The sequence below is a fragment of the Anopheles stephensi genome, chromosome 3 (assembly GCF_013141755.1).
Source record: "Anopheles stephensi strain Indian chromosome 3, UCI_ANSTEP_V1.0, whole genome shotgun sequence".
In the NCBI taxonomy this organism is placed as follows: Eukaryota; Metazoa; Arthropoda; class Insecta; order Diptera; family Culicidae; genus Anopheles; species Anopheles stephensi.
In genome coordinates, this window is record NC_050203.1 from 50,890,103 (window position 1) to 50,902,171 (window position 12,069).

General features: G+C 49.7%; 2 protein-coding genes across 8 annotated transcripts in view; one reads left to right on the plus strand and one right to left on the minus strand.

Annotated features, from left to right (window-relative positions):
• Positions 1-12,069, minus strand: part of LOC118514508 (dedicator of cytokinesis protein 11) — an 84,379-nt gene that overhangs the window by 3,648 nt on the left and 68,662 nt on the right. For 6 of the 7 annotated variants that reach the window (XM_036061447.1, XM_036061446.1, XM_036061445.1 and 3 more), the window contains 7 exons: positions 10,340-10,456; positions 9,959-10,269; positions 8,796-9,687; positions 4,255-4,945; positions 3,925-4,178; positions 3,524-3,862; positions 61-3,177 (listed from right to left, as the gene is read on the minus strand). In XM_036061447.1, the coding sequence (XP_035917340.1) occupies positions 61-3,177; positions 3,524-3,862; positions 3,925-4,178; positions 4,255-4,945; positions 8,796-9,687; positions 9,959-10,269; positions 10,340-10,456 (5,721 nt within the window). The remainder of the gene's footprint in view (positions 1-60; positions 3,178-3,523; positions 3,863-3,924; positions 4,179-4,254; positions 4,946-8,795; positions 9,688-9,958; positions 10,270-10,339; positions 10,457-12,069) is intronic. The other variant, XM_036061448.1, reaches the window with a different exon arrangement.
• LOC118514547 (UBX domain-containing protein 7) lies at positions 5,502-7,894 on the plus strand. The gene is made up of 2 exons (XM_036061538.1): positions 5,502-5,974; positions 6,058-7,894. The coding sequence occupies exon 2, from the start codon at positions 6,058-6,060 to the stop codon at positions 7,687-7,689; it is 1,632 nt and encodes a 543-aa protein (XP_035917431.1). The 5' UTR covers positions 5,502-5,974; the 3' UTR covers positions 7,690-7,894.

A 12,069-nucleotide genomic window follows, 5' to 3' on the forward strand; every position in this document is an offset into this window, starting at 1 on the left:
GGAAAGAAATACGTTAAAAATCTTCATCGCTTCAATGAGCGCTTTTTCTGCTGATCATACCTGACTGAAGAATATCACCCGATAGAACCGCCCGAGCAAACGTTTGCCCGACTTGTTAAACTCAATCACCCGGTTGTACGCTTGCGTCAGATGTTCGTAGCACTGCGTCAGTCCGTGATAGTCCCGGCGCGACTCCAGTATCGGGATGATGAGCCGATACAGCTCACCCAAACATTCGAGCCGCTCGGAACGATCCAAATACTCCGCACACTCCTTCAACCGCTCGAGCAGAAACTGTTCCGTGTACTGCGAGTCCTGCGTACCGCTGTCCAGCTTCAGTCCCTTCTCGTCCCGCGGAATGTTGCGCGAGATACGGGCAAACGATTCCGCACCTTGCGCCACCGGACAGCAGCCCTTCAGCTTCAGATACTCCGAAACCAGGGCAGCAATGTGCAGATAGCAGCAGGCAGCCTCCGAGATATTGCCATTCTGCAGATGATTGTTCGCCATCGTTGTCAGCCACGTTTGGCGTAGCTCCGGGGTGGATGCGTACGAGTTGGCCAGTGAGTGCTGTAGCTCAAGCAACCGTTCCGGATCCATGTGATGTGCTTGCATCTGGGCCGTCGCCATCAGCACGGTTCGCACACGTCGCGTCAGGTCTTTCACCTCCATCGGGAATCCCGTTCCCTTCATTGCCTTATCACTGCTAGCATAGTTGTTGATCGTCGAGAGCGACTCCTGAAAGCGGGCATTGTTCAACCCGATCACGTTACCGATCATCTGCGATACCGAGATGATCACCTGCAGATGCACACGCGTCAGTCCCTTGCGGCCGCTAAACTCAAAGTTGCTGCGCATCAGCAGATACAGCACGGCACATGCTTCCTGCCGCAAACTGGACAGACGACTATCGCAGCACTTCAGAAGCTCGTACACCAGCTGTCCACACAGTACGGCCGTGCCTTTAAACAATGCTTGCGAGAAGTTGTTGATGAAGGCGCGCAGTGCCGCGAACACGTGCTTCGAAAGCGACTCCGACTGGCCAAGCTGAAGGAAGCGCAAATAGACGCGTGCAATCTTGGGCAGGACCGTGCCCTCTATCATTGACTCGCGAAACTGTACCGAGTACAGACCCATACAGTCCAGCACGATCAGTCCGATTTCGGTCGCCAAGTTCGATTCGTAAAGAGCCTGCTTTAAACGTAGCGTTTCTTCGACTAAATTTTCCCGATTTGCGGTATGATTAAGCGTGCCGGACTCGAATCCCGACTCACCGCCATTGGTAATGCTCGGTGGAAGTACACGCGCCGGCAGAGTGCTTGCTTTGGCCGCTTTGCTACTCTTCGCATCTCGCCCACCTTCGGCCGGTACCTGTACGTGCTTTTTGCCCACGTAACGAAAGTACAGCAGACACAGATCGAGTACGGTGAAGAACTGGACCGTTTCACTCTCGGTGCAGTTGTGCCACCACGCGATCATGTGCTCCGGCGACAGATGCTTCACCACGAACAGGAAACTAATGAGCAAATCTTTGGTTTCGGTGACGGAAAACTTGTCCGTCCGCTGGATGATGGTTGGCTGGGTAACGCTCACCGATCGGGCATGGCTCGGGCGGGTCGAGTTTGCGCAGGATTCGTTGAACTGATTGCGTATAACCACCGTCCCGTCCTGGGAGAGCGTAGAGCACTCGGAGTTGAGCGAGCTGCTCGAGTGACCGTTCGAAAGAGCTGCCGGTTGGCCCGCAATCGCTGCTAGAAAACTTGTATCCTTCAGATGCAACGACGAACGGATCGGACTCGTGTACTCGATGAACATCGTTACCCGGTTCGAGCGGGACTTTGGTGTGCTTGTCTGTGAGGTCACGGCTGACGGAGTTGCAGTTGGCAGCGATGGAAGTGAATCGCGCGCAAACACGTAGCTACTGCTACACGACATACGATTACCGCCGACGGTGTCATGCTTCCCCTTTCGCTCCACGCCATCGGATATGCGGTTCAGGTTCTCGAGCACAATCCCCAACCAGGGCACGTAAAGCATCGCCAATCGGGCCAACTGTCCTTTGTTTTGGTAGCGATCGTCTAGATCGTGTTTGGCCAACAGCTCCTTCAGCGTAACCAACCCCATACGCCGGATGTGACTCACTTCGTTCAGCGAGCTTTTAACTTCCTGCAGCAGAATTCCCACGAGAAAGTGTTGCCGACAGTACTCCTCCGACAGGCAGAACTGTTGCAGCAAGTCCGGAGCACGATTGTTGGGCGTCAGCATGAACGGGAGATTGAGCGGGATGTAGTGCTCGTGTGAACAAACTTCGCGCAGGAAGCTAAATTTGTACTCCTGCAGAATGCGCGAATCGCCCGGACCCCATCGGTCCATGTAGAGCCGTATCAGTCGAAACACGAACCCACGATCCATAAACGACAGGCAGCGCTTTACAAACACCGCCAGACTTTGGTTCAGCTGCTCCGTTTCCATCGGCAGATCCTTATGGCGTGAGCTTATGTACGGAACAAGCACTTGGAACAGTGCCTCGATACGGGTGCAAAACTCTTTCGGAAACCGTTCGTTCCGTTGCATCTTGATGCGCCCGGTCGAGAGGAGGTATTGGGCCATGCTCTTTACAATCACCTCGAAGAAAATGCCGGAAAATTTCATAAACTTGTTCACCAGCAAAAAGTCGGTATTGTTCGGGTGCAGCAGCGTTGGCAGATGGCGACACAGTTCGCCGTGCACGGTGTTCACGTTCTGGGACGGTGGAGAGCATCCGGTTACCGGCTGGCTGTCGATACGGTACACGTATTTCACGTACGCCATCAGCAGCTCCTTTCGCTTCGCTTCTTCCGCTACCATGTGGAACAGGTTGACCAGCAGGCGGATGATGTTCAGTCCTACCTCCTCGTTGCTTGTGGCGACGAGTAGCGAGAACAGCTGGTTCAGTATCGTTGGCAGAAAGGTGATCAGCGATCCGATCTGTATGGCATGCGCCGCCTTCAGGATCTTGCAAGTTTCCGTCGTATCTGGCGGGGCAACCGTCTTCGAATGTTCCAGCAATCGTTCGGCGTGCAGGAACAGGTTGTGAAGATGCTGATCGGTGGTCAGCACGGTGGAATCGAGCCGAAGGCTGACGGTAAAGATCGGTCGCTGATTATCGATCCACTGCACATCGGGACCGGCATTCTGCTAAACGAATGGGGAACGGTTTGTAGCGCATTTTGTAGACCAGAAAGGATTTTCGATTTTGTTTTTCGAGAATAATGAAGGCAACACAAACCACAGGCAACAGAGAGGGTAGAGAAGAGAAGAGAAACATACACATGGAACAAGGTTAGATTTTTCTACCAGTGTTAATCGAGCACGACTGTTTCGGGCAAACTAATGTTCAATCCGTCCGCCACACTACCGCGGCAGGATCTGATTAGTACGGTTAGCATCTCCAAGGGATCATCATGCAGCAATACGATCGCAGTTTTGTATGCGATTTTGGTGTTTTTGGCTTTAATGGAAGAAATCGGCCGGCGACACTTACCCCTCTTCCCAACCCGAGCGGTTGAATCGATAAATAGCCTACAGGCAGTGATGCCGCTACTGGAAGACACTGTTCCTCGACATTGATTTTGCCCTTCGCGAGCAACGGCAGCCAGGCGAATCCGACCGGCGTTTCGGTGCTGGTGGTGGTCAGATCTTTCTTTTTCGCAATATTGCACGACACGTGGAAGAAGGAGAACAGCAGATGATGCTGAGCCGTAATGTTGAGCGGCAAGCGCAACTTGATCTCCTCGTACCACGTTGGGCTGGTGTTGTGATGCAGCACTGGGCAAGACATTTGGGAGACGAGTTGATCCTGACCAGGACGACCGTAAATACACTAAAGCAACAGACACGAAAGAGTTAGTTAACGTTTTTAGCAGTCGACTGCTAAATTCTTACCTCAATAGACTTTGCTTCGGCCGTATCACTATCACGAAGTTCTACGATCACAGCCAAGTTCCGGGCTCGGGAGAAAATCTTCTGACTATCGTAGTTCAAATGGAGCGGATACACAAACAAGTGGTTCACGAAGTGGACGAAGGGATGCAGGTATTGCTCGGAATTGTTGCCAAATTCCGTCACTTCTACCGTTGGGTCAGCTACTGGTGGGATCGGGAATGGATTCAGCGGGACCAAACTGTTGGTAAGGCAGTCTAAAGAGAAGAGAGATATAATGTTACGCGATAGGGTTTTATGTTCCTGAATAGAAAATGTACGCATGCTACTTACTGTTGGGCAGTTCGTTTAACGCTTCAATGTAAATCTTCAATGAACCCGGTATCACAGTCAGTTTACTGAATTTATCCGGTTTCCTGTACTCGGACAGCAGCTTCAGCAGCTCCTCATCCTTCAGCTTGGCGCCCTCCTGCCGATAAATGGCCGGAAATTCGTACGACGTGTCCAGATCGTTGCTGTACAGCTGAAACAGCGGCCGGGCCGCCCACGCAAACGGCATTCGATAGTGGCCACACTTTTGCGCGTACTGTTTGATCGTCTTCTGCAGCTTGCACAACACTTTCGGATCTTTGGTAGTCTTCAGATATGGCTCGACGGAAGGATTGATGGCACCCTGCAAAATTTTGTCCACACGCACCACGATGAATATGTCCGCGTGCGGAACGGTAACATTAAAGACAGCCTGTTTGGCACGGCCCAACCACTCTTTGGTGACCGCTTCGGAATGTAGCTGTAGCTCGTCACTGGTGTCGCATTTGGCACGGCCCGGTTTCAGTGTGCCGTTCCCATTTTGGTGCGATTTGTTCGTTGCCTTCGGGGAGGCACAGAGTGGACGTTCGGATTTGCAGCTTCCGGTGAGTAGCTCTCGCACGTGGTCCTTGTTAAGGTCAAAGTAGAAATTTTCACTCAGTTTGCGTCCTGCTCGAGCATCGTATAGCGCCACACTTGTGAGGTATGGTTCAATCTGAAAAAAATTAATTATAATTAGAAGATTTGAGTTTTCTCATTCAAAAATTGTCTTTCATCGCCTTTTTTCATTTATTAAGAATAGTCTAAAAATTGCAATCAGCATCATCATCACGGATATCGATAAGGCCCATTCCAACGAGCAAGCATTTCTAGGGGCATGACCAAGACCAAATAGCATGGTTGGTAGGTTCAAATCTCAATTTATACAAGCAAACAGAGCCGTTTCAATATAAAGAAGAGATAAAGATGGATAAAGAGATAAATAAAGAGATTCATCGATCATGTTATTTTAAATCACTTGTTGGCGTTAGATTCTGATCTATTGTTGTATTGCACAGTAAAGAAATAAAATTATCTTTTTTCCGAGAAACAATTCACAAAACTGTTTGAAATTTATTTTGTTTCCTCCACTTCCAATGTGCGATTAGCCCATAGTGCGACAGAAACGCAAAGAGCAACAGAGAACACGAACTAGAAAGAGCGAGGGAGAGCAGTCCAATTCGTGACAGTCGAGCAGTCGAGTAGCCGCGCTCGAATGGCGCGCGCGTTGTAGCTGTCATTGTGGCCGTCACTTTTTTCCTGCCGATGTCGGAGTCGGTTTGTTTCACGCCAAAATAAGGTGGAAAAATAGTCAGCGCAGCGTGTCGGTGCAGTGAAATTGGTTTTCCAGAACGATTCAGACGAAGTGCGATGTTTTCCTAGACGGGAAACATCCAGCACCGAGCCGTCACGCACGGAGAACGTACAGCAGTGTGTGATTCTCGTTTGCACTCGATAAAAAACGGAGCTACGAGCGGTCCGGTCCCGAGCGCTGAGGAAGAAAGTTTTGTGATTCTTGATTGTGTAAATTTACTGAACATCGAGTGAGAAAAGCAGTATTATATCGTCTGAACTTCCATTCATCAACGGTGGCATAGGGTGGACGCATTTGGAAACGAACATAAATAGCCATTTACAGCTTCGATACACTGTTCCTGCTTGTCTGCTCGCTTCTGCTGCTGCTGCCGATGCTACGAAACAAGCGGTAAGCTAATATGATTTCTCTTGCTGCTCGTACCAACTATTTTCTAACGTGCCCCATACGCGCCTTGTGCCTTGTTGTTTCAGATGGCTAGCAAAGATAATGTTAAAGCACTGGTAGAAATAACCGGTCTGAAAGAGGACCAAGCTACCAACCTTCTGACGGCGTACAATGGTAACCTGGAAGGTGCAATCAACGCATTCTACGAGAATCCCGAGGGCATTCTCAACCCGGAACCGGCCGTCGTGATCGATGACGATGATAGCGGATCTGGTCCATCTTCCGCACCAGCGAGCCGCGTGATAGCAGACGACGACGACAATGTGCGTGCTCCGATACCTCGCAAGACGGAGATTTTGCTTCCGCAAATCGAAATGAACCGTGCGCGGATTGGGAAGCGCCGTGCGGCCGTCATTACCGAAGTTCCCTTTCGTAACTTTGAGCTCGAAGGGCGCATCCAGGAACAGATGCTGATGCAGCAGGGCCAAGGCCCATCCGCCAAGAAGGTGACCCGGCTGGAGGCGCTCTTTATGCCACCGTTCGATATTCTATTTTCCGGTGGATTTGATCTTGCACAGCGACACGGCAATTCGGTCGATCGATGGTTGCTGGTCAATTTGCAGGACGATCTGAACTTTAGCTGTCAAACGTTAAACCGCGATCTATGGTCGGACGCGGAGCTGAAAGATTTCATGCGCCACCATCTGGTGTTTTGGCAGCAGTCGAACAAAACCACTGACGGGGCAAAGTTCAAGACGTTCTACAAGGTGCGCTCGGAGCCGTACATCGGCATGATCGACCCGCGGACCGGTGAAGAGGTACGGAATCTGTCCGGCAACGATCTCACGCCGGCCCGCTTCCTCGAAACGCTCAAAGCATTTCTGGTGGAAAGCAAATCTCCGCACGGGAAGGAGATTGACCTAAGCAGAGACTATCAGCTCGGCATGGGTGGTGGTCCCTCGACGTCTTCGAACGGTGGATCGAGAAGTGTTGCCCAGTATGGCGCCGGAAGCAGCACAGGGCACAGTAGCAGTTCCAAACCACAGTCGTCCAGCACAGCCGGTTCGAGCAGAAACCGGTGGCTCACGGTAATCGATGACGACGAGGATGACTTTCAGGAAATTACGGACAGCGAAAGTGACGGTGAGGAAACGGTTCGGCCACGGGTCACTGTCGGTAGCGGTGCTACAAGCAACAGTAGCAACAGCAGCAGCAGTAAGACTGTGACGGATGGCCCGAAGCAGGCTACATCGGCACCGGGTTCACCAGCGAAACAGAAAGAAACGTCCGCAGAGAAAGGCAACAGCACAAATGCTTCCTCCAAGCAGAAAGCAGAACCGGCACCACACCCCTGGGAAGCGGAGAGTGACACGGATGGTAGTAGAAGTTCGGCGAACGATGAGAAACCGTCGAAAGTGCTGAGCTCCGATTCGGAATCAAGTTTAACGCCCGATCAGAAGACGCGCATTCTGCTGAAAATGCCGGGCAACGTGACGGAACGACTGTTCTTCCGCAGCTCCCGGACACTCGAACAAGCAACGGCAAAGTTGCGACAGAAGTACGAAAAGCATCGCCATCCAAGTGACGCCGCCGCCGTCGACGTGCGGTTCTTCTGTCAGGCCATCAAATCAGATCTGTCCGCGCTCGATTCCTCTAAAACGCTGCTGGAGTTGAAGATTCACCCGAACGCTGTAATTCACGTCATGACGGACGATTAGAGAGGGGTGGTGACGCGATGGGGGTGGAATTGCATTCGTGTTACAGACAGATATTCCCTGCTACTATTTCCCATCCCCCCCGTTTTAACTTCCTTTTGGCATTTTTCATCACGCCTCTCTCAGTGTAAGAATGCATATTTGTAAAGGATTCATTTTAAATGTACCGTGTACTTGAAAGTAAATTATACGTACAAGAATAGTTTAAGAGCTTTTGAATGTGTGTTATTTTGTTTTCCCGAAATCCGAAAATTTGCTTAAAAGTGTTGTTTAGGGTCAGAATCCTTGGTCAGAACAACATATTAATGTCTACGCGGCTATCTTGGCTATCTCTTCAGAGTTTGAGGTAATTAACACAAAAAAGATTGTAACATAAATTCATCACTAACACACTACAATAAATACAAAAAAAAAAAACAATATGATAAAATGTGTAAGAATTGTGTAGAAATCTTAGTTATTAAATTAAATTCTCCTCTACGAGAGATCTGCTAACCAGTCTTGATAATCTGGTTGTTTCTTCAATATGACTTGGCAAATTTTGACTAAGATGACGTCAAGAATTGGGTCGAAAAATATTGAATATTGAAAAAAATTGATAGTGGCATCAGAAGAAAATGTTTAACAAGTCGTTTTCGTTATAAGAAAATTTCAATATGGCGGTTCAATATCCGGACGATCCGGTCGTAGTCTGGACCGGGGCTTCAAATCCTATCTGGACCGTTCTCCCATACTGAGGACTGACTATCCAAATAGGTAGTATTACTTAGTCTAATAAGCCAAAATTAGACGAGCCAAAAGTCTAATAAGTCTAATAAGCAGACATGAATTAAAAAGTCGTGAGGCCAAGAAAGAAGAATTTGGTGGTCCCGGAGATCCCCTCAAGATATCAAATGAACATCTATGAACTGATCCTTGATGGAATCTGTGACTTAGTCTTTGGGATGTCTTAAGATATTTTCTTGGTTTTAGATTTCTATGCAGCAAGAATTGAAAGCTCCTTTAAAATAACATACCAATATTACCAAGGGATCGTTTCAAGCCAAAGAAGCCAATTATGGCAGGCCTCTCGAGGTAAGAAAAGAAGAAGTAATACAAAACAAACCTACCTGGCAGAGCGGTGCTTCCGAATCCGGCGGCGGCGGTCCATCCACACCATCGATCGGGCCCAGTAATCGGAAGCGCAGCGAATCACACTTGATCAAGATCCGCTGCCCAAACTGCACCCGGTACGGTTCGATGAATGCTTCCGATTTGCTTAAACCGGCCGCCGTCCCACCACCGATGGCCGATAAGGCTGCTTTCATTCCTGGCCCAACATTTGCGCCCGACTGTAGGTACAGCAGCTGCTGGCCACCGAAGAGCCGTTTCCGATTGTCGCGCCGTGCCTGTGCGATCGATTGATCCGTTTCCCGCGCGTACCGATTCAGCTGCGGGTTCATGCTCTGCTCTAGTCCCTTCAGCGTGCCGTACTGCATCGTGCTCGGGCTGGCTGGTAGCGGAGGGGCAGCTGTCCGTTCCAGCGACGCCACACGCTTATCCTCCTGCAGCTTGTTCTGCTGCAGCACGGACGAGATTTTGCGCAGCCAGTCCTCCATCTCGCTCTCGTCGTCCGCTGCCAACGTGACGGATTTGCCGTGCTGACCTTCGTTCATCTTCATCTTCAGCTCAAAGCAGAAGCGACCCTTTTTCGGGTTCGGTACCACCTCGGTGCAGAAGTCCATCACAATCGTGGCCTTCGCTTCCGACTGCTTCTCGTCCTTGTGCAGCTCGAGGATGTACGTGCCGTCGATCTCCTGCCGCAGATAGCAGTAGCGCTTCTTGAACGACTTTGACCCGATGTGGGCGAACATGCGGTCCGAGTTGGTGTCCGGACCTTTGAACAGATAGCCCTGCTTCGCGATCGTGTCCGCCTGGGAGCGTGTCATTTGTTCGTCCAGTCGGTCCGGATCCGTGTCGATCTCGTACACCTCTTCGCGCATTTCTTCCGACGGTGACATTCTGCGGAAAGTGGTCGAAGGCAAGTGGTAATTCAACGGTGGGTTAATTTTGGGTTCAACAGACTCAAATTAAGGGGGGGATTTAAAAATAACGTATTCACAAAAAATAAACAAAATTTTGGCAAAGCCTACTTTGATAGGAAAAGCAGGTATTCGCGGGAAAAATAAGTTCAAACTGATCCAACGATCATAAACCGATTTATTCGGATCCCGCGAGGTTCAATTTCGGATGGTTTTTCGCTCAATGCTTCATATTGTGCAAGAATTCTTACCGTGGCAGATCGTAGCATGTCCCACCATACTTGCTGTACTTGTAATGGATGAGATGGTTCGGCGAGTCGTACGTGTGCAGCGCTTGTCGGGTAAGCAACAGCCCGCCAACCATCGGCACGCCGGAACCTGCCGACACCGACGACTGTGATCGAATGCTGCTGGTCGGTGTACCGTTTTGGCTGCTGGACGCCGAACCACTTTCACTGCTGCCGCCCCGTTTGCTCGAGCCATTGCTGGTGCTGGTCACCGCCGACACGTGACCGGGAATGTTACTGTGCACGGTGCGAAACTTCTTTGGCTGTAGAATCTCCTGTCGATGGGCACGGGGAAATGGAAATTCGATTTATTACAAGCACACAGCAACGGAATCAACCACATACCGATACGTCATCCGTTGGGTAGAGCAGCAACTCTCGCTGCGGGTCGTTCTGTATCAGGGTCCTGTTTTTCAACACAAACGCTTCGAAATCGATCGGCTCTACTATAATCGGTTTGGTCTGGAAAGGGACGAAAAAGACAAGGCAATAGCCAGCGATAAGTATTTGGTCGATCGCAAGCTTAATTTAATTGAGCCCTAAAGGTGAATTTAAATAATGTTTCTTCTTCGCGGGATTTTTAAATTATAATTTAGCTCCACAACACGAGAGCACCAATGCGGACGGATGCAGGAAGATTTTTGTTCGTTCCCTTTCGCGGCACAAGCAAATATCCAACGATGGTGTGCATTATGGATTTTACTGGAACGCGCGTTACAGTTTTTTTTTGCCCATTCCTTGCTAAACCCCTCCTTCTTCGCATGGCTTGATTAAGGATGAACACGAAACCGAGCAATCATTAAAGCTTAAATTGAAAATAAAAATCCAATACGTAATAATTTCCACATCCGACACCGATTGCTCTCGCTCACTGCTCCACGGTGCTGCTGCTGCAAGGTATCGAAAGGGTAATGAAGGGCTTTGCTGGCCGGTAAGGTTTAAACTATTTTCCTGCAGCTCACGGCTGCGATTGCTGGTGAAACTTTGAACCATAATTTTCGCCCATCAAAAACACAAGCTAAAACCAGCTCGTCCAATTCGACCAGATTGTGGTGGTGGTGGTTCTTCCCGGGCCAGTCGTACGACAAATTTGTTCTTTACTCGCACACCTCGGTTGGATGGTTGGGCAATTTTGTTGCTTCACCCCCTACTGCCTATCACTTTTCGTTTCGTCCTTTGCGCAATGTTAGCGTTTGGGGTCCTCCGAGGTGTATTTTATTTAGCTGCCAGCTAAATCGATCAGCAACACACACACACACCGATGAGCCACCACCTCACAGTGTGGTGAGTGTTGCAGAAAGGGCCAAACAACAATAATGATAGTAATGATAATAATAAAAATCTTCTCCATATACTACTCCACAATCAGGGGAAAAAAAGGATAAGGCCAGTGTGGAATCCGGTGCATCCGGTCCATCCGGGATAATCGGAATCGCTCCATGAACGATTTGCTCCGCAGAACGATCCAGCGCAGGTGAGGTTCGTCGCTTTGAGTCGTTCGTTTTTTTTTTCTCTCGTTTGAGTTCTTAAAATCAGGCACCGCAAGATCGCAGGAGGGCTTCGTCCTTGCGGTCGTGCTAATTGTTCCTACAATGATGTTCATTATGGGGTGTGCAAGCGATCGCTTGATTGCCAACTCGCATCCATTCATCATCGCGCTATCTGATTTTGGGCCGATATATTCGTCCCCGCTGGTGGCGGTTTTCTCCCGCACGAAAATCGAGAAGGTAACGTCAGCAGCCGTTGAGAAGAGATTTTTTTGTTGCGCCAAACGATAATCGAGGACACACACACACACGTAGTTTGAAGTAAATAATCCTGCAACGCAAACGCATGCTAATAATGATGGTGATCGTAATGATTATTGTCGTCGTGTCTGCCAGGCTCGACCGGCTCGCGGACCGGCTGCGGGACGATCAGCGCGAGCACCCCAAGCATAATAATGATCACTCTCTTTACACCGATTAAAGCGTTCGAACCGGGGAGGAAAAGCAGGATAAAGTTAAGGGGTTATGATACGCTTTGATGCTGGTGTTTATAGGCTGATCTGCATGGTTTAAGGCATGGTTCCTTTT